The sequence below is a fragment of the Mus musculus genome, chromosome 17, assembly GCF_000001635.26.
Source record: "Mus musculus strain C57BL/6J chromosome 17, GRCm38.p6 C57BL/6J".
In the NCBI taxonomy this organism is placed as follows: domain Eukaryota; kingdom Metazoa; phylum Chordata; class Mammalia; order Rodentia; family Muridae; genus Mus; species Mus musculus.
The window spans coordinates 70,972,372-70,991,162 of record NC_000083.6 but is presented as its reverse complement, the minus strand read 5'-3'; the positions used below and the strand labels follow the sequence as shown (position 1 = coordinate 70,991,162).

The 18,791-nt window shown below is 47.5% G+C and overlaps 1 protein-coding gene across 1 annotated transcript; it reads left to right on the top strand.

Moving 5' to 3' along the window:
- Nucleotides 1-646: 646 nt before the first annotated feature.
- Myl12b (myosin, light chain 12B, regulatory) lies at nucleotides 647-17,200 on the top strand. Its single transcript, NM_023402.2, has 4 exons — nucleotides 647-690; nucleotides 13,917-14,115; nucleotides 15,543-15,704; nucleotides 16,667-17,200. Exons 2-4 carry the CDS (start codon nucleotides 13,932-13,934, stop codon nucleotides 16,837-16,839), a joined length of 519 nt encoding a protein of 172 aa, NP_075891.1. The 5' UTR covers nucleotides 647-690; nucleotides 13,917-13,931; the 3' UTR covers nucleotides 16,840-17,200.
- Nucleotides 17,201-18,791: the final 1,591 nt, after the last annotated feature.

The window sequence follows — 18,791 nt, the reverse complement described above, 5'->3', positions numbered from 1 at the left end:
GTGTCGCCACCACCGTCTGACACGGAATTTCTGATCAGACTTCTAGAATATGACCTCCCGGCGGGGAGAAAGTAAAGGCCACTGGCTGGAGTGCAATTTCAAATAAGCGAGAACGTTTCTGGAGCCCACTGGAGAGTGCTCAGCCGCCGCCCTCTTCCGGATTACATTCCTTCTCTTGAGCATTGTTTATCTAAAACTCAGTTTAACCAGGCCAACTGCCCTCTGCTAAATCAGGCAACTTCGGGCTGCCCGCTGCAGGCGCCAGGGGACCCCCAAACCAGGGCGGCTCCCAGCCCACCCGGGTCAAATTCCAGCGCTGGCGCTCCGCCCTCGGCTCGGGAATGCGGAAGGGGCGCGGGACTTGCGCTGGGAGCCGGGGAGACCAGCAAGCCGGCGCGGCTGCGGCAGGAGGATGCCGTGCCAGTGAGCTGGGGAATATGTACTCGCGGCTACAGGGGCTGAGTTCGTCGGGTCGTGCAGCCAGGCTAGTTTCCGCCGCTGGCTGCCTGGGTCCTCCGGGTCTTCGAAACGCTTGCAGCAACCCCCTGCCACGGTTGGTCGCGCCGGGCTCGCCGGTGCTCCTTCCGCCCCGCCCCCGGGCCGGAAGTGCGGCGCCGCCACTGTCCCGCCCCAACCTCCGCTGGTCGCAGTCGCCGGTCGGATCCTCTCGGGTGTGCAGCATCAGGTCAGGTGAGTGGCTCTCGACCCCGCGGGGCATCTCCCGGGCCGCATCTGTCCCTAGTGCTGCGCAACCGCGCCTGGAGCCTGCGGGCGGCTGGACCATCGGCTGGTGGAGCGGAGGTGGCTCGGTTCGAGGCCCTACGCGGTTCCTGTGCTGGCGAACCCTGGCCGAACGAGGCCCCGGGACCGTGTGCACTGGGCCTGCGACATCCGATGACTGACACCTGGTGCCCGGCTGCCCGCACCTGCCGCGGCTGCAGGCTGCAGGCTGCAGGTCCAAGCTGTGTGTTAGCGCAACTGCGTGCATCTGTTCTAGACGCGTTGGGGGAGGAGAAGCCCGCTGGTGTATGGTTCCTGCCAGAGGAAACCAGGAACTGGTACTAGAGTTCCTGGTTAGCAAATGCTAAAATGGGCTGATTTGCATAAATCCTTACTGGGTCTTAGGTCTTGCAAAGATTTAGCTCATTGTTAGAGGACAATTCGAAGAAAGCTGGAAAGAATGGAGAACATATTGAGCCAGGGATCCAAGATGAACTGGTGGATCTCTGCTAGGAGGTACCGAGCAAAAAGCTCAAAAGATGAGCATCGTATTATGTGCACAAGAAGCGCGGGTGGTCAGCCGGAAGGGAGAAGAACAATAACTGAGTACTAGCTGGGAAAGAGGAAGGTAGTTAGGGTAGGGCTCTTGGATACACACGACCCCAGGCGAGACCCTATACAATAAAATAACGTAGTTAGTTAGCCAAGGTAGGCCTCTTTCTTTAGAGGTGTACTGAAAACTCGATGAGAAATGAAAAATTACGTAAGAGGATTTGGGGAGTCACCCACGACAAGGAAGTAACACGACAAAGGATGTTTAGGGAATCGGGTTGACAGCTTTTGTTCTAGAGATGGCTTGGCTGTAGTCCTGTGTGTTAGAGAAATATCACAGCATTTTCTCCTTCAATAAACCCTTAAGTGAGGTGATGTCATTTGCCTGGGAACATCACTTCAGGAATTCATATGATGCCACCAGGGTTTTTCTATCCACTTGCTCCTCACTCTGTCTCTCTGTCTCTGTTTCTCTCTCTGTCTCTCTCTGTCTCTCTCTCTCTCACACACACACACACACACACACACACACACACACAAAGGCACCTGTTCACTGAGCTGCAGCTTATGAAGGACAGATCCCTGGGTGATAATGGTTGGCCAAAGTTAGGAAAGCCAGGGATGGGACCGATATCCCCATTCCCCCAAGGTTGAATGATACAGTTGTGTAGGGATGGCTTTCATCTGCCCCGGTTACCAGCGTCTTTGATTCTTCTGTGACAAGTTTAACATGGCGGGCGAAGCAGGTTTCCCTTCCTCCCTCTGAAGTTCCCCTTACCTGGCACAAGCACAGGAGAAAAGGGTATCAGAACTCACTATGTGCAAAGGAGGAGGACAGGTAAACAAATGAGCCTCAAAGCTTGCTACCGCCGGGCGGTGGTGGCGCACACCTTTAATCCCAGCACTTGGGAGGCAGAGGCAGGCGGATTTCTGAGTTCGAGGCCAGCTTGGTCTACAAGTGAGTTCCAGGACAGCCAGGGCTATAGAGAAACCCTGTCTCGAAAAAACCAAACAAACAAACCAAAAAAAGACTACATGATGTTCAGAGGAATAAAGTGGCTTGAAAAACACGATATCCAGGACAGTCCCTTTGGGCTCTGGGTGTGGTGTCACCTCTGGACTTGTTTCCAGGCATTAGAGGGATGTAGCCGTAGCCTATTACATTCTTTACAGGCGTGCTCCCCATGGTCAGGTCCTTGGACTTTGGAAGAGAAAGCGAGGCCAGACAGACCTTAAAGACGCCTCTTGGTTGGTTCTGTGTCCTCAGCATGGCAGGCATCGTACTTCACATCAGCTCCAGGAACACAGCAGCCTTGCCAGTGGCTGAAGTTTTCATGGTCGGCCCTTGCAGCTGCTGATACGAAAGGCACAGGGCTGGAGGGACATGTCCCGAGGCTGGATTCCTTAGGTGTTGCTTCTGCCCCTTCCTAGTTTTTATCTAGGAAGGTTGGCATAGCAACAGCGCTCATGTTATAAGCTGTTGTGGGGATTAATTATTAATATGTGTGGCATGCTTACCGCCGTGCCTGGTCCACCTGCAGCCTGCTCCTGCGTTAATAAATGTTCCTCCCAGGTACTGAGCCAGGGGTAACCAACCAACTGGTGGGCTTTGTGAGGTGGTTGGGTGTGAGCAGATTCATGTGTAGATTCGGGGGGTGGGGGTTGGGGGGAAAGCCTTATTTTAGGGGTGCTCAAATCCAGCACCTTACCATGAACATTTGCGTATGCAGTATTGTTTGCGATGGGATAATTATATATATGTTGCTGCTTGCCAGGGCACCTGCCATGTGCAAGCAGTTTTCCTAGACTCTCATCCAAGTAGAAGGGCAAAAGGCTGTTAAAGGGTATTTGTAAATTATACGGCAGTATAATCATACTCATTAGTAGAAGAGGATAAAGAGCCAGGTGTACAGCACTGACTAACGTGTTTGAGGGCCTGGGCTTGATCCCCACACACTCAAAAACTTTTTTTTTTTTTAAAAAAGAGGCAGAAAGACCCTTGGGTCAGTCTCAAAGAAAAATTACATTTAAAAAAGTCAGGCAAGCCAGAGTGCAAGGATCAGAGGTGTGTGCCACCACACCTAGCCAATAAATTCCAGTCTTTAAAATCCAGAAATCCCCATGCAGTTTAGTCTTGCATGGTTGTCTTCATCTAAAGGGATCATGTCCAGCATACAGTCGTCCTTTGACTTAAAAGGAACTCAGACAAGAGAGGTCGTTGAATGAATGCTTGTAATCCTAGCACTTTGGAAGCTGAGGCAGGAGGTTCCTGAGTTTGAAGTCAGCCGGGGCTCTGTAGTACGACTTGGTCTCAAAAAAAAAGGAAGGAAAAGAAATTCAAGCAGGCTTTGCCAAGGAGGCTGAGGTACACAGCTGACTTCCGGGACTTTCTAGAATGATGTTAGCACTTAGTTGGTTGTTACATGGGCGTACACGGTGACACAAGTGATGACCTGAGGTAGGGAGTTAAGTGGCAGAGACACCAGAACACCTGTGAGGGAGAAGAGAGGACAGTCTCTGTGGTGAGTGTGAAAACACATGTATTCACCAATGTGAAGGAAAGTCATAAAAATTGTGTTTAGCTCTTTAAAAGAGAGATAATTGTGGAACCGTAAAAAAACAAAAAAAACAAAAAAACCCAAAAAACTATGTACGTAACATAAAACCAATTATATGTCATTAAGCATATGAGGTTAGTTTTGTGACTCATTTCAATTTGATTATGTTCGTAATTCCCTTTCTGATTGCTGCTTTCAAACTGGCCTCGCACCCAGTCCAGTGAGTCATCTTGTCCACGGTGATTACAGGAGAACCTGTGTGAAACTTCTAGATTCTGACAGACACCGGAAAAGACAAAATTGAATTTAAAAAAACCCTTAGTTTGGGTCCTGGAGCCAGTCCGTGCTTCCTGCCTTCGATGGCTCCTCCTGTGAATCTGCGCACACATCAAAACTCCCTCACTGCACACACACACACACACACCCGTGTCTCAGCTGCCACTGTAGTGTAGCTGGGCTAAAAGGAGAATCTTTCTGTAAAGATTTTCTTTTTAATTATCTGTGTATGGGGTGGGGTGTGTGTGAGAGAGAGGTATGAAATCCCAAGGAGTGGAGTTACAGGTGGTTATGATATTTCCCCACCTACCCTGAGCAGCCATCTTGGTCCTCTGCAAAATCAGTGAACATTCTTGACTAGCTGTCTCTGGCCACTAAACTTTGATTGCTTTAAGACTCCTTTGCCCACGGAACCAGTCCCGCCCTTTTCTCCTTATCTACTAACGATCAGCAGTGAGTTTTGTTTTTAGATTTTTATGGCTTGTGCTTTTTGGTTCAGTTTTGTTTTTTGTTTGTTTGTTTTTTTGAGACAAAACCTCACTCTGTAACCAGGCTGGCCTGGGACTTAACTGTGTACTTAGCCTCGAACTTGCGGCAATCCTCTTGCCTCGACCTGGAGAGACCCACACCAGATACAGGTTTTTCAACCAGCAATTAAGCAAGTCCAAGGGTAGAACTTTGAAGGAAGCAGTCATTAGAAAGCAAGAAAAACCTGCAGAGCGGTAAAGGAATGTGAGATGGAATGGTGGTACTCCTCTGAGAGAGCTTACCGAACAGGGGTGGAGTTCTATTACGGTCACTTATTTTTTTGTTGTTTTACCAGAAATAGAAAATTCCCCAGGCACCTGACTTGTGGTCCCTTTGAACTCTGTGGCGCTAAGCCTGAAACAAAGATGTTTCCTCCTGTCACTCAGAAAGAATTCACAGAACAAGGGCTCTTAACTTTGCTATCAACACCTATAAGGCAATACCCGGGGGTTTGTCGTTGTTGGTGGTTTGGTTTGGAGACAGGGTCTTTATAGCCCTGGCTGTCCAGGAAGTTAACTCTGCATTCCAGGCTGGCCTTGAACTTAAAGAGCTCTTCCTGCCTCTGCCTCCAGAGTGCAAGGATCAGAGAGGTGTGTGCCACCACACCTGGCTAATAAATTCCAGTCTTTAAAAGGCAGGAATCCCCAAGCAGTTTAGTCTCGCACGGTTGTCTTCTTCCAGAGGGATCATGTCCAGTGTGGCTGACTCACACAGGTAGCCTGTTGCCACTGGCTTTTGCAGGAGGCCTCCGTTCTCTCTGCTATCTGGTGCTAGCATCGGCAGATTGACTCACAGCAGAGCAAGCCGGGGATGCAATGTCTGTGGCAACAGTCAACTGACACCATTGCACAATGCACTGCTTACAATGTCCCATCCCCACTCTTACTTCTGGGTGGCTGCACAGTGACGGCCATTGAGGGTCATCTTGGAGCCCGACAACCACATTGGCAAGAGGGGGATGGACTTTCAGTGCCATCAGGAACCATTCAGGTAGCATAAACGTTGCTGGGAGAGGCGGGTGTAGGGGGCAGGTTTCTCATGGAGCACTCCTAAAGGATCGGGGGTGCTCATCTGGCGATTCCTTCTGTACTTGTTTGTTCAAGGTGTCCGAAATTCGGGGTTTTAAGTAAAATGTCACCTTAAAAAAGTCGACAAGGGGGCTGGTGAGATGGCTCAGTGGGTAAGAGCACCCGACTGCTCTTCCGAAGGTCTGGAGTTCAAATCCCAGCAACCACATGGTGGCTCACAACCATCTGTAACGAGATCTGACTCCTTCTTCTGAGTGTCTGAAGACAGCTACAGTGTACTTACATATAATAAATAAATAAATCTTTAAAAAAAAAAAAAAAAAAAAAAAGTCGACAAGGCTGGAGAGGTGGCTCAGTGGCTAAGAACACTGACTGTTCTTCCAGAGGTTCCAAGTTCAATTCCCAGCAACCACATGGTGGCTCACAACCATTTGTAAAGGGGATCTGATGCCCTCTACCGATCTGTCTGAAGAGAGAGACAGTGTACTCATATACATTAAATAAATAAGTTTGACAAGCTAATTTTTGAAGAAATATTTTAAAGGTCATCTCGGGGGCTACTACACAAACCTTCCTGCAGCCTGCAAATAATTTGCTAGCTGCCAGTTATTGGCTATGAGTTACCTCTTACTTAGTATGTATGTAAGTGGAGGCCGGAGACCAGTCCCCGGTGTCCTCCCTGAGGTGTGTTCGCCTTCTTTTTTGAGACATTGCCTCCGCTGGCCTGCATCTATAGCTAGACATGGACTCTCGACTCCAGCTCAGGTCCCCATGCCCAAAGGCTAAGCAGCAACTGAGCCAGCTTCTTTGCCCGTGAATCACCTCTTACATGGATGAAGAGACTGAGGTGGCTAAAGTAGCCGAAAATCAAAAGAACTGGAATTAGAATTCAGGCCTCCCATTTACCCAGAGTGACTAACTTTGAAAAGCCAGGGGAAACTGGACATGCGTGCAGCCAGTGTGGGCTAAGTGGTTTCAACCTTAGCTCTACGTTGGAACTGCCTAGGGCATTGATGATTTTTTAAAAATTAATTATTTCATGTTTATGAGGTTTTTGTGCATGCCTGGGACCTGTGGAGATCAGAAGCGAGTGTCAGATCCCTGGGGACTAGAGCTAGGGCTAGGAATTGAATCCAGGTTGTCCACAGAAGCAACAAGCACTCTTGATCAAAGGACCAACTTCCAGCTCCCACCTAGCGCACCTTTAAAACTAAGTTGGCCTCCGCTCCCAGCACTCCCTTTCTGTTAGGCTAGACTAAGACTCGGGTGTCGATTTTTTTTTCTTTTTTTTTAAATAAACTTCAGAGATGGCTGGCCCACGAGGCTGAGAGAGCAGTGTTTATTGCCTTGTGGTGGCGACCGATCCTTAGGGAAGCATCAAAGGGATGTTGGAATCCTCGGGCGGCGGCAGCATGTGCTCTGAGCATCTTTCCAAGCCCAAGGAAGTGTTAGGGATACAGAGAAATACTGAAGTGTTTTAGGAGAAAAATCCCTTTTAAGTTAAAGGTAACTTACCTTCTGGGCTATGATTTACTGTGAATACTTCCATCAGTGACGGTAATGACTGTAGTCTAAGGGTAGAGGGTTGGGTAAGGCGGCTCCCCCCTCCTAAAGCATTTTCATTAATAATTGAGCATAAAGGTTTTGTCTTAGTCAGGGTTTCTATTCCCGCACAAACATCATGGCCAAGAAGCAAGTTGGAGAGGAAAGGGCTTGTTCAGCTTACACTTCCACACTGCTGTTCATCACCAAAGGAAGTCAGGACTGGAACTCAAGCAGGTCAGGAAGCAGGAGCTGATGCAGAGGCCATGGAGGGATGTTCCTTACTGGCTGGCTTCCCCTGCCTTGCTCAGCCTGCTTTCTTATAGAACCTAAGACTACCTGCCCAGAGATGGTCCCACCCACAAGGGGCCTTTCCCCCTTGATCACTAATTGAGAAAATGCCTTACAGCTGGATCTCATGGAGGCCTTTCCTCAAGTGAAGCTCCTTTCTCTGTGATAACTCCAGCTGTGTCAAGTTGACACAAAACCAGCCAGTACAGGTTTCTCTGTTAAATCATGGCTAATAAAAAGTGATGCCTCTTGTTAACCCCATCTGACCTGCTACGCTGCATAGTCAATCCAGGCTTTGGCTTCTCCCCGTCAGTTGTTCCCGCCCGGTACAGCCTGACTGTCTATGTAGTTTCTCAGGTGTAGTTTGGACTTCTATGAAAACTCCACCTGTCTGTGGTCCGAATGCGGAGAAAAATCACCGCTCAGAAACCCAGGCTCACATCTGTTGGGAACTTTGAAAGGTTTCAAGGGAGCTACAATAACTAGAAGAGAGGTTAACGGGAAAGAGGCTGGGTGTGTGTGTGTAGGGATCACCTGTAGTAGAGTTTGGGGATACCCAACTTGGGGAGTTATTTAATGTCGGGCCCTCAGCTACATCATTTCAAAAGCAGGCAGCTTCATTTAATGTCGGGATGTTTAAACTTTCTCCACTCATGATTCGTCTCTCCTGAGAGTGAGTACACATGTACGTATGTATGTATATGTAATAGGTGTACACGAGGCTGACTAAATGTCTCCGTATAAAGGCCGTTTCTGCCAAGTCTGACAAGCCCATGTTTGGATCCGTGTGGTGAGAGGAAACCAATTCTCACTGTCCTCTAAAATGCATACGCATGTGCATGTGTGGGCACACACAGATTTAAAAACAAAGCAAAAAAAACCAAACCAAGTGTGATAGTGCATGCTTGTGATACTGGCGCTGGAGAGGCAGGATCTGAGGAAGCTGTCTCAAGTCTGTCATCGATGAAGGTGGGCTCTCCCGTGGTGGCAGGAAAGAGGCAAAGGGACCCAAGGACTGGTTTACCGGGGAGAGATTTAGAGAGGCTGACTCGCAGCTTCCTGGCTGGGAGAGTGGGGGACTGAGAGCTGAGGAAGTTGAGGGACGGGGATAATGGATTCCGTTCCCAGCCCTTTGATTTTTGCAGTGTCTGTAGGATGTCCAGAATGGGCCTGTTGCCTAGACAGCTGGACGTGAATCTGCAGCTCAAGGTGAAGAACAAACCTGGAGGTGTAGGCCCTGGAGCCAGAATGATGCAGAGGCAGGAGGATGCCATAGCAGCCTGGGATGCATAGTGAAATCCTGTCAGAAATGCTACTTGAGGGGAGATGGAAGCGGAAGAAGACATGCTGGTGGGCCAATACTGGAAGAAGGAGAACTGAGGCTGCAGTGGAGGGCCACCTCCCCACAGCCCAGCACACAACGGTGTCAGGGACAGTACAGGCCCTGAAGAAAGACTTCCTGAGGTGGTAAGCTGAGGAGCAAGTCTCCCGTCAGTAACTCACCAGAGGCAGTGGAAAAGTTATTTAGGACACAGGGGGACATGGATCTGTTTAGAAATTGTTCTTTAGAGCAAATCCAATCTGCGTTGTCAGGAAATCAATTCTGTTCACAGGATTCAGCGGAGGCAGCTCCATCCACTCACAAATACTCCACAAATATATCAGCAGTCCAGTTTAGTAGTGTCAGGATAGCAGAGTTAGCACGACACAGCAGAACCAGCCAGGCCTCAGCCAAATCAGCGAAGAGTCAGCAAGAGCAATTAGGACAGGACCAGCAGGGACTCCAGAAGTTTGTTTGCCAAGCCTGTCTCAATGAAGCGAAGACCAGCAAAGACTTGAGACCAAGGAAGCCTTGTAAAGCTAGCTATGCAAGCAAGCCTCGATCACTGTCCATTAAGTCCTGTTTATACTCCCTCCAAACACCGCATGTCCTCCATGGGGGTCTTAACCTCAGCACAGGAGTCTGCACCAGCTGACGTCACTCTGCCAATCAACCTGAGTCCGCAGAAGCAGCAAGAAGCCACCAAAACACCATCAGAAGCTTTGAGGGCCTTTCTCGCCATGGAGTCATAACAAATGGAGCTCAGCTATGCAGTGTAAGATGAACCAGTACATATGTGTGGTTAGCAAAGAATCCCTCATTATGAGTTCTTTCATGTGCTTGCTTGAGCAAAACATCCTTTCACCCGTGTCCGCTTCAGGAAAACACTCCTTCAAGTGTCTGCCCCAGCAAAACACCATCCAATACAGCTAACTTTCCAAAGAAACCATAAGTTTCCACTTCAGGGGTGAGACAGTAGAGGAAGCCAAGATATTCTCTCAGAAGGTGAGCAGGAGGGGACGTTTTCTCTGGACCAGAGTTTTCATCGGATTGGTGGTTTTGATACACCTTTGCTCAATTTTCAACTGATGTGTGTGTGTATGGATGCTGTGTGTGTGTGTGTGTGTGTGTGTGTGTGTGTGTGTGAAGTGTGTTTTGTTTTTGTGCTTCTGGAGATGGGACCCAAGACCTTGAACATACAAACAAGTACCCGACCACTGAGTGTATCCCCAACTCTAAAAATCTTAAACTCCCTGCACTTAGGAGACAAAGGCAAGAGGATCATAAATTGAAGACCAGCTGGGCTACAAACATAGTAAGACCGAGCCTAAACAACGTGTGTGTGTGTGTGTGTGTGCGCGCGTTTCCTTTTTTGTTGTTTTGAGACAGGATCTCGCTATGTTCTCCAACTGTTGTAGAACTCACACTTTAGACCCTGCTTGGATTAAAGACGCACAGCATCACACTCAGCCCACAGTTGGGTTTCTTTCTTCTTCTTTTTTTTTCTTCATATTTTTTATTTATTTTATGTATTTACATTTCAAATGTTATCCCCCTTCCCAGTTTCCCTGCCATAAACCTCCTGTCTATCCCCTCACCCTACCCTTGCTTCTATGAGGGTGCTCCCCCACCCGCTCACACAGTCCCATACCCCCACCCTGGCATTTCCCTACATGGGGTGCGGGTGGGGTGGGAATCGAGCCTTCACAGGACCAAGGGCCTCTCCTCCCATTGATGCCAGACAAGGCCATCTTCTGCTATATATACAGCTGGAGTCATGGGTCCCTCCATGTGTACTCTTTGGTGGTTTAGTCCCTGGGAGCTTGGGGGTGGGGGGCTAGTTGGTTGACATTGTTGATCCTATGGGGTTACAATCCCCTTCAGCTCCTTCAGTCCTCCTAAATCCTCCATTGGGGTCTCCGTGCTCAGTTCAATGGTTGGCTACATACATCCGCATCTGTATCAGTCAGGCACTGGCAGAGCCCCTCAGGAGACAGCTATATCAGGCTCCTGTTAGCAAGCACTTCTTGGCATCCACAGTAGTGTCTGGGTTTGGTGTCTGTATATGGGATGGATCCCCAGGTGGGGCAGTCTCAGGATGGCCTTTCCTTCAGACTTTGTCTCTGCATTTCCATTTGACGGGAATTGTGGATTAATATTTTTTTGAGGTGGGTGGGTTGGGTTTCTTAGACAGTTTTAGGGCTGGGTAAATGACCCAGTCAGTAAAGTGCTTGGCCGTGCAAGCGTGAGTCTCTGCGTCCAGATCCTAGCGCTCACATAGAAAGCTCACCCAGAATCCCAGTGCTGGGGCGGCAGAGGGGCGGGGCTCGTTGGTCCGCCAGCCAGTTGGCGAGCCCTCCAAGTGCAGCAAGAGAGCCTGCCTCAAAAATTAGGGTGGAGGGCACTGGAGAGATGGCTGAGAGGTTAAGAGCACTCATTGTCTGCTCTTCCAGAGGTCCTGAGTTCAATTCCCGGCGACCATATGGTGGCTCACATCTATGAGATCTGCTGCCCTCTTCTGGCCTGTGTGCATAATAAATACATAAATAAATCTTACAAAAAATGAAAGTGGAAAGCGTCTGAGGGAGACACCCACTGTCAACCTCTGCACATCCACTTACATACATGCATACATGTGCACATGCATACGCAGACACCTTTAACAGACATAAACAGGAGCATTAAGGGAGGAGTGCTTAGAAAAATGTCAGCATACACTTGGGGAAGTAGGTGAGGGTTTCTCTAGAGAGAGTCGTGCCAAAGCCACTTAAGGTCGAGTGCTGTTCCTGTTAGTCGCTTGCTCTGCAGCATGTTTTGATAAGTGCCAGTGAGTGACTGTGTTCTCACCTGTCAGCCTCGTCTTTCCCCTTAATCAGGGACCAGGCTGCTGCACCAGCTGAGGCTATGTGACAATGCCTCTCTCCCCTGCGCCCCGCCCCCCTAGTTATTTTAAACTCTTGATTAAACCTCAAAAAATGTTACTCTTTGGTTAGTTTGAGACATGATCGGCTGATAGAACTTATCCGTGCCTTTAGACTGCTAATACCTATTAAATCTTGAAATAAAATGAGTATCTCTCACATGAGAAAAACTTTTATCTGACAGTTCCAGGGTAAGAAAGTCAGTTGGCACTGGGGGTGTAGCTCATTGGGAGAGCCATGTATCATGCATGAGAACCTGGGGTTAAACCTATTTTGGCAAGTTTTATTAAACTTGGCATAAGCTGTAGTCATCAGAGAGGAGGGAGACCTCAATTGAGAAATGCCTCCATAAGATCAGGTGGTGAGCAAGCCTGTAGGACATTTTCTTAATTAGTGATTGACGTGGGAGGGCCCAGCCCATGGTAAGTGGGGCCATTCCCTGGGCTGGTGGTCCCAGATCTCTATAAGAAAGCAGAAAGCAGGACAAGCAAGCCATGATGAGCAAGCCAGTAAGCAGCCCCCCTCCCAACAGCACCTGAAGACTCATCCATCTGTAACTCCAGCCCCAGAGGATCCAGCACCCTTTTCTGGTCTCCATAGGCCCTGCACACATGTGTATAGACATACATGAAAGCAAACACTCATACGCATAAAAATAATAAAAGCTCATAGTTGTTCAAACAAACAAACAAACAAACCCAGCCTGGTATTTGTGAGATTTCAAATGATGTATAGCCAGTCTTCTGTGGCTTAGATTTTTAACTTGGCTTCTAACTCCAAAGCTGACAACAGTGTTGTGTTCTATTTGCTGTGGAGCATTGTCTAATAAAGGGGATAGATTCTGAGAATGTCATTGTTAGGTGGTCTCATTGCTCTGCAGACAACATACAGTCAGTCACACAAAGCCAGATAGGATAGTTTGCTGCAGACCAAGACCATGTGGTATACACCATTGCATATGTTATCTGTCATTGACCAAAACGTGATCATGCATGTACTGATATTGTTGAGAGTGCTACCAGGGCATGTACCACCCCTATAATCCCAGCACTCAAAAGACAGGTAAGAGCACCAATAAAATATGTTCTTTTTGCCTGTTAAATGGCCGATGACTGTCAGCAGAGTGGAGGGTAATGCCCAAGCCACTTGCAAAATCTCTGGGAACGATTGGGAGGATGATGGAATTCGGGCGTTGTCAGATGGGGAGATGCAGGGACAGCTCGAAGTCTAAGGGGAAATTGGGTCTAGATGATGTATCTTACAGGTGAGGACTGTATCCGACTTCCCTAGTCTACAGTATCCACTCAGTTCTCACCATACGTTATGGTAGATTTTTTTTTGTTTTTATAAACTTCTGGTGGATAAAATTTAGACTTGGGAGCTTTTTCTGATGCCTGTAACTGCAACTTCAGGGCTCCAGCGCCCTCCTCTGGCCTCCGAGGTCACCTGCACTCGGGCACACACCCACATGCAGACATAAACACATACACATGTAATTAAAAATAAAAGCTAACTCTTAAATTAGTCTGTTTTGTTTTGTTTTGTTTTGTTTTGTTTTTGTTTTTCGAGATAGGGTTTCTCTGTGTAGCCCTGGCTGTCCTGGAACTCACTTTGTAGACCAGGCTGGCCTCAAACTCAGAAATCTGCCTGCCTCTGCCTCCCAAGTGCTGGGATTAAAGGCATGTGTCACTACCGCCTGGCTCTTAAATTAGTCTTGCTAGGAGGTGGTGGTGGCCCACACCTTTAACCTTAGCACTCATAAGTTCCGGGACAGACAGGGCTATGTAGAGAAAACCTTGTCTCCAAAACAAAATAAAACAAACAAACAAAAAATTAGTCTTGTGAAACACGATGAAAAGTTCATTGATAAAATCTGTTCTTTAAAGTCCACTTTAACCGTCACATTGGAAATAAAGCGTGGGCAGACTTACTCTTCCCTCTCGAAGCAAATTTCCTTATTAAGATATTTTTACTATATAGCTTAGCACACAACTTTAATCCCAGCACTTGGGAATAAGAGACAGGAAGATCTTTTGTGAATTTTAGGCCATTCAGGGGTTAGGCAATGAGACCCCTGTTTTAAAAAAAGAGAAAAAAATTATTTATTTTTATTAATTTGAAATGTGTGTATACCCTTCTTGCTTTACTACATATTATGCATTGTTTTGTTTATTTTCAGATTTAAACCGCCACCATGTCGAGCAAAAAAGCGAAGACCAAGACCACCAAGAAGCGCCCTCAGCGCGCAACCTCCAATGTGTTCGCCATGTTTGACCAGTCCCAGATCCAGGAGTTCAAAGAGGCCTTTAACATGATTGACCAGAACCGGGATGGCTTCATTGACAAGGAGGACCTGCACGACATGCTGGCGTCTCTGGGTAGTCTTTCTGTGCATTTTCCCTTTACGTGAATTCTTCCTGTGATAATCCATGTGTGGATCATTTGTTTTGTGATTTAACCCTTGTTCTGAGGTACCTATGAAAAGCTTTCAGGTGGCGGTGGGGCCCCAATAAGGAGCAGGGGTCAGCTGCAGGGTGAGTACTTGGCGGGTACTGTTCCTGTTAGCTAAGTAGATTGTGTCTGCAGGAGCCTGAAAGCCATTCTCGTGTGTGTGTGTGTGTGTGTGTGTGTGTGTGTGTGTGTGTGTGTGAGAGAGATTGATGTTGGTTGGCTAGGTACAAGAGATGAGAAGATGCAGTAACAAATGCAGCTAGTGATATACAGTAGGCAGTATCCTGTGGGTGGAGGACAGGTCAGGAACAAATGGACAAAGAGGTACCGTACCACACATAACTAACAGTGGTTGTCTGGGAAGGAAGGGTGGTGGTACTCAAAGTGGACCCCAAGAAGAGAGACTTCCATAATAAAGCTCTTTATAAAAGAGAGAGAGGGAGGGGAGGGGGAATAAATTTTTGTAAAAACCGTAAATGGAGCTGATGAGATGGCTCACCAGGTGAAGGTGAATTCTGCCAAGCCTCGTGACCTCAGTGTGAGCCCCAGGATGGAGAGGCCTGGCTCCTGGAAATCGTTCTTAGTCCTCTCTGAGTTCTCCATGGCACTGATGCGGGCGAGTGCATGCGCACGCACACACTGTCAGGAATTCTCTAGCTGATGTCCTACGATTTGTTTTCGATAGGCACTTAAATCAGGGTCTCTCTTTACTGTGAGTGTTCCAGTCCAGGTATGGCCTGGTGGCTCATCCATCAACACGCAGGAGGAGGAGGCAGGAGAGTAACAGCACTTGGGTTGACAGTGCTTTCTATAGAATCATTCAAAATAAGCTGCAAGCCGTAAGCTGACCTAAAAGGTTTAACTCAGATGATGAGCTTATAAGTCATTTTGAAGCATACCAGACCACGGGCAACTGTATCATGATTAAAAACGATTAGACAAATGTTGATTTGTCTTGTAATTGCTGTTGTTGAGACAACCCTTGATGAACCAATGTAGAATCAATATTCAGCCTGTGATAGTATGGTGTTTTGCCTGTCAAACTCTGAGAGTTTGGGGTGTTGTTGTTGTTGTTGTTGATTTTTAATAAAAAGCAATGAAGAAGATAGCAAGATGGTTCCGCACAGAAAGATGTTTTTGTCTTACGCTTGTGGGTTTTGATCCCCAGAACCCTTGAAGAAGCAGAGAACCAACTCCTGAAAGTTGTCCTCAGACCTCCATACATGTGTTATCCTGAATATTACATGTACATGTAATAAAAACCTTTAAAATAATAAGTGTGCTAGCATAGCGATAGCCAAACCATGCCAACCTAAGTGGGTTTTCTCCTTTGTTCCAATGTGCGCCCTCACAGGGAAGAATCCCACTGATGCCTACCTGGACGCCATGATGAACGAGGCCCCGGGCCCCATCAATTTCACCATGTTCCTCACCATGTTTGGGGAGAAGCTAAACGGCACTGACCCCGAGGACGTCATCAGAAACGCCTTCGCTTGCTTTGATGAGGAAGCCACAGGTAACGCGCTGTGTGTGTGTGTCCTCACTTGAGGGTACATGGAGCATATTTTAGGACATTTTTTAATGTGTAAAATTTTTTTAGTCAAAGCAAAAACAAGCTAACCAAGCTTGTTACTTTAAAATAGGGCAGTAGAACCGAAAATGGCCTGGCCATAGATCTGCTGTAGGTCATGAAACGAACGGCTTCGCCTAGCTCATGCACCTTTGCATCTGGCTTCAAGCTTCCTAACAAAATCAAATGTATCGTTAGGTAGTCTTGGACAGTGAAAGCTGTGCTTTCTGAGACCCCTGGCTTCTCTGAAAAGCATAGTTTACAGCACGAGCACTTGAAGTGTTCTTTGAAGTGTTCTGTGTCTCTGGGCTACCTGGGGTTTTGCTCTGTTTTGTCTGGAGAATCACATTTCAGTGTGAAAAGCCTTCCCATCTCACCTTCCTCTCCTCCTCCTTCCTTCTTCAGTCATTTCTCCTTTTATTCCGCACTAACCTCCTGCTGGGTCTCACACATCACCTTGGTATCTCCCTCCCATGGCCCTGGCACATGGCTGTCCCTGCAGTGGCTCTGGGTGAAACTGCCTCTTGTTCTGGGCAGCCACCTCTTAATTTTGACTGGACTTTGTGTTTCTATATTGTGGTTTTTAAAAAGTTGTTTTTCTTTTCTGTGTGTAAATATTACAGCTGTGTGTGTGTACCACATGCACACCTGGTGGCCTTCAGGGGCCAGAGCAGGCATACGATTCTTGGGACTAAAGTTACAAATGGTTGTGAGACAGGAGGTGCTGGGCTCTGCCTGTGCTCTTAACTACTGAGTTATCTCTACTTTGACACTTTTAAAAATCAATTTAGTGTTCATAGAGTGCTCTGGAGGGGCTGGGAAGCGGCTCGTGGATGAGAGTGCCGAATTGCTGACTAGGGGTTGGTTTGTCACATTGTGCCATGAGCCTGCCCTTTGTTGCCCTCCAGGCACCATCCAGGAGGATTACCTGAGGGAGCTGCTGACCACCATGGGCGACCGCTTCACAGACGAGGAAGTGGATGAGCTGTACAGAGAGGCCCCCATTGACAAAAAGGGGAACTTCAACTACATTGAGTTCACACGCATCCTGAAGCACGGCGCGAAAGACAAAGATGACTGAAGAGCTGCGGCGGCTGACACGCCTCTTGCGTTTGCTTGCTCACTTCCTGTCTCAGACACACACACCCCATAGGACCTACTGCGTGCCACTTAGTTTCTCAGTCACTTCCCCTCCCCCATAGGGCCTACTGTGTGCCACTTAGTTGAGAGCTTTTTTTTTAAATGTATTTATTCCAGGCCCTTTCTGTCACTTAGCATGTGCATAATCAGACTGGAACGGGGGACAATGTTGTAAATTGTACTGAAAACGAGATGCAAATAAAAAATGAACCACTGTGAAAGCCCAGGACAATATATCCGGATTTCTGGTTTTGCTGGATTTTTTTTTTTTTACATTTTTATATAATAAAAATGTTATTTTGAAATAAAGATGATGCTGACTCAAGTGGAGTATAAAACAAACGAGCGATAGTGTGGGGTGCTCCTTTCTTCAGGTTTCCAGCTTTGTAAAATTCAGACTTTGCCACATTCTCATCTTCAGAAGTTTAAATACACCTCAGCGTCTTTAAGAGCTAGTTACACCTTTGATCTTTATCTCGCTGCTTCTAGGGAAATGCAAGTGGCTTGTCGTGTGACTAAGACTAGACAGAAATAGACACCAAGCCATTTATCTAGTACCCGTTACCCAGCATGCTCTTGTGAGTGTTGCTGACTAAGGGCCAGGACAGACAGAAGAGGCAAAGCCACATAAATACCGTGTGGTGACCAAGAACACTGCATGGTGGAAAGTGGACAGAAACGCTCCCTGGGAGATACAGCCTGGTTGAGGTCTGCTTGACAGGAAGCGATCCTAGTGCAAGGCAGACTCTCACCCAAAGCACAATGACAGTAATGAATGAGAACACGAAGATTGCTTTCAAGTGTGTCATCGATGTAGAGTCGAGATAGGGAATCCCATGACTGTAGGTAGGGGGGGGAAACATGGTTTGTGCTTGAAAAGCTCATTGTTGCGGTGTCGCGTAGAACAGAGAGGCAGCAAAGATGTAAAACCATCGAGGGAACCACAGCATCCAGGGATGCAGTCACTTGGCTTGAGCTGGTGCAGCAGACACGGCTATCCTTGGCCCACTGACCTCCAGTCTAGCTGTGTCTCATTATGGCCGGATTGAAAAGACTGGTGTAGGGTACCAAGAGGTACTTTCAATGTTTAAGACAAAGCAAAATCAATGTCCAATAAATAAATCTAACAGTGTCCTCTTTGAGGTCTATGGCCATTAGTGTGTGTGTGTGTATGTGTGTGTGTATAAACCTTTTTTTTTTTTTTTTTAAGTAGTTTTTGGTTTGGTTTGGTTTTGGTTTTTCGAGACAGTGTTTCCCTGTATAGCCCTGACTGTCCTGGAACTCACTGTGTAGACCAGGCTGGCCTCGAACTCAGAAATCAGCCTGCCTCTGCCTCCCAAGTGCTGGGATAAAAGGCATGCACCACCACTCCCCGTGAGTAGTTTTTTTAGTTAGGTATTTTCTTTATATACATTTCAAATGCTATCCTGGAAGTTCCCTATACCCTCCCCCTGCCCTGCTCCCCTACCCATCCACTCCCACTTCTTGGCCCTGGCTTTCCCCTGTACTGGGACATATAAAGTTTGCAAGACCAAGGGGCCTCTCTTCCCAGTGATGGCCGACTAGGATAAGATATGGCGTGAAGGGGCCTGAGGATGTGGGCCACTGGTATTTACTCGTGGAGCCTCAGGGTCCATCTCCAACACCTCATAAAAGTACAAGTGTTGGCAGCACAGGCCTGTGATTCAAGCACTGGGGAGACAAAGGCAGGAGGATCTGAAGTTGAAGCTCATCTTGGGTATATAGTATTGGGGCCAGCCTGGGCTACACCCTGTCTCAATAAATAAAATGTTCTGAGCCGTTTCCTATTATAGAAAAAAAAAAAAAAAAGAATCTGTCTCTAGATGAACATGTGCCATTGTTTCCTGAATTTTTTTAAATGATTTAAATATT

Coding starts and splice junctions, on each gene's coding strand:
- Myl12b (NM_023402.2), top strand. CDS start 13,932: ATGTCGAGCAAAAAAGCGAAGACCAAGACCACCAAGAAGCGCCCTCAG. Junction 14,116..15,542: donor CGACATGCTGGCGTCTCTGG/GTAGTCTTTCTG, acceptor GCGCCCTCACAG/GGAAGAATCCCACTGATGCC. Junction 15,705..16,666: donor CTTTGATGAGGAAGCCACAG/GTAACGCGCTGT, acceptor GTTGCCCTCCAG/GCACCATCCAGGAGGATTAC.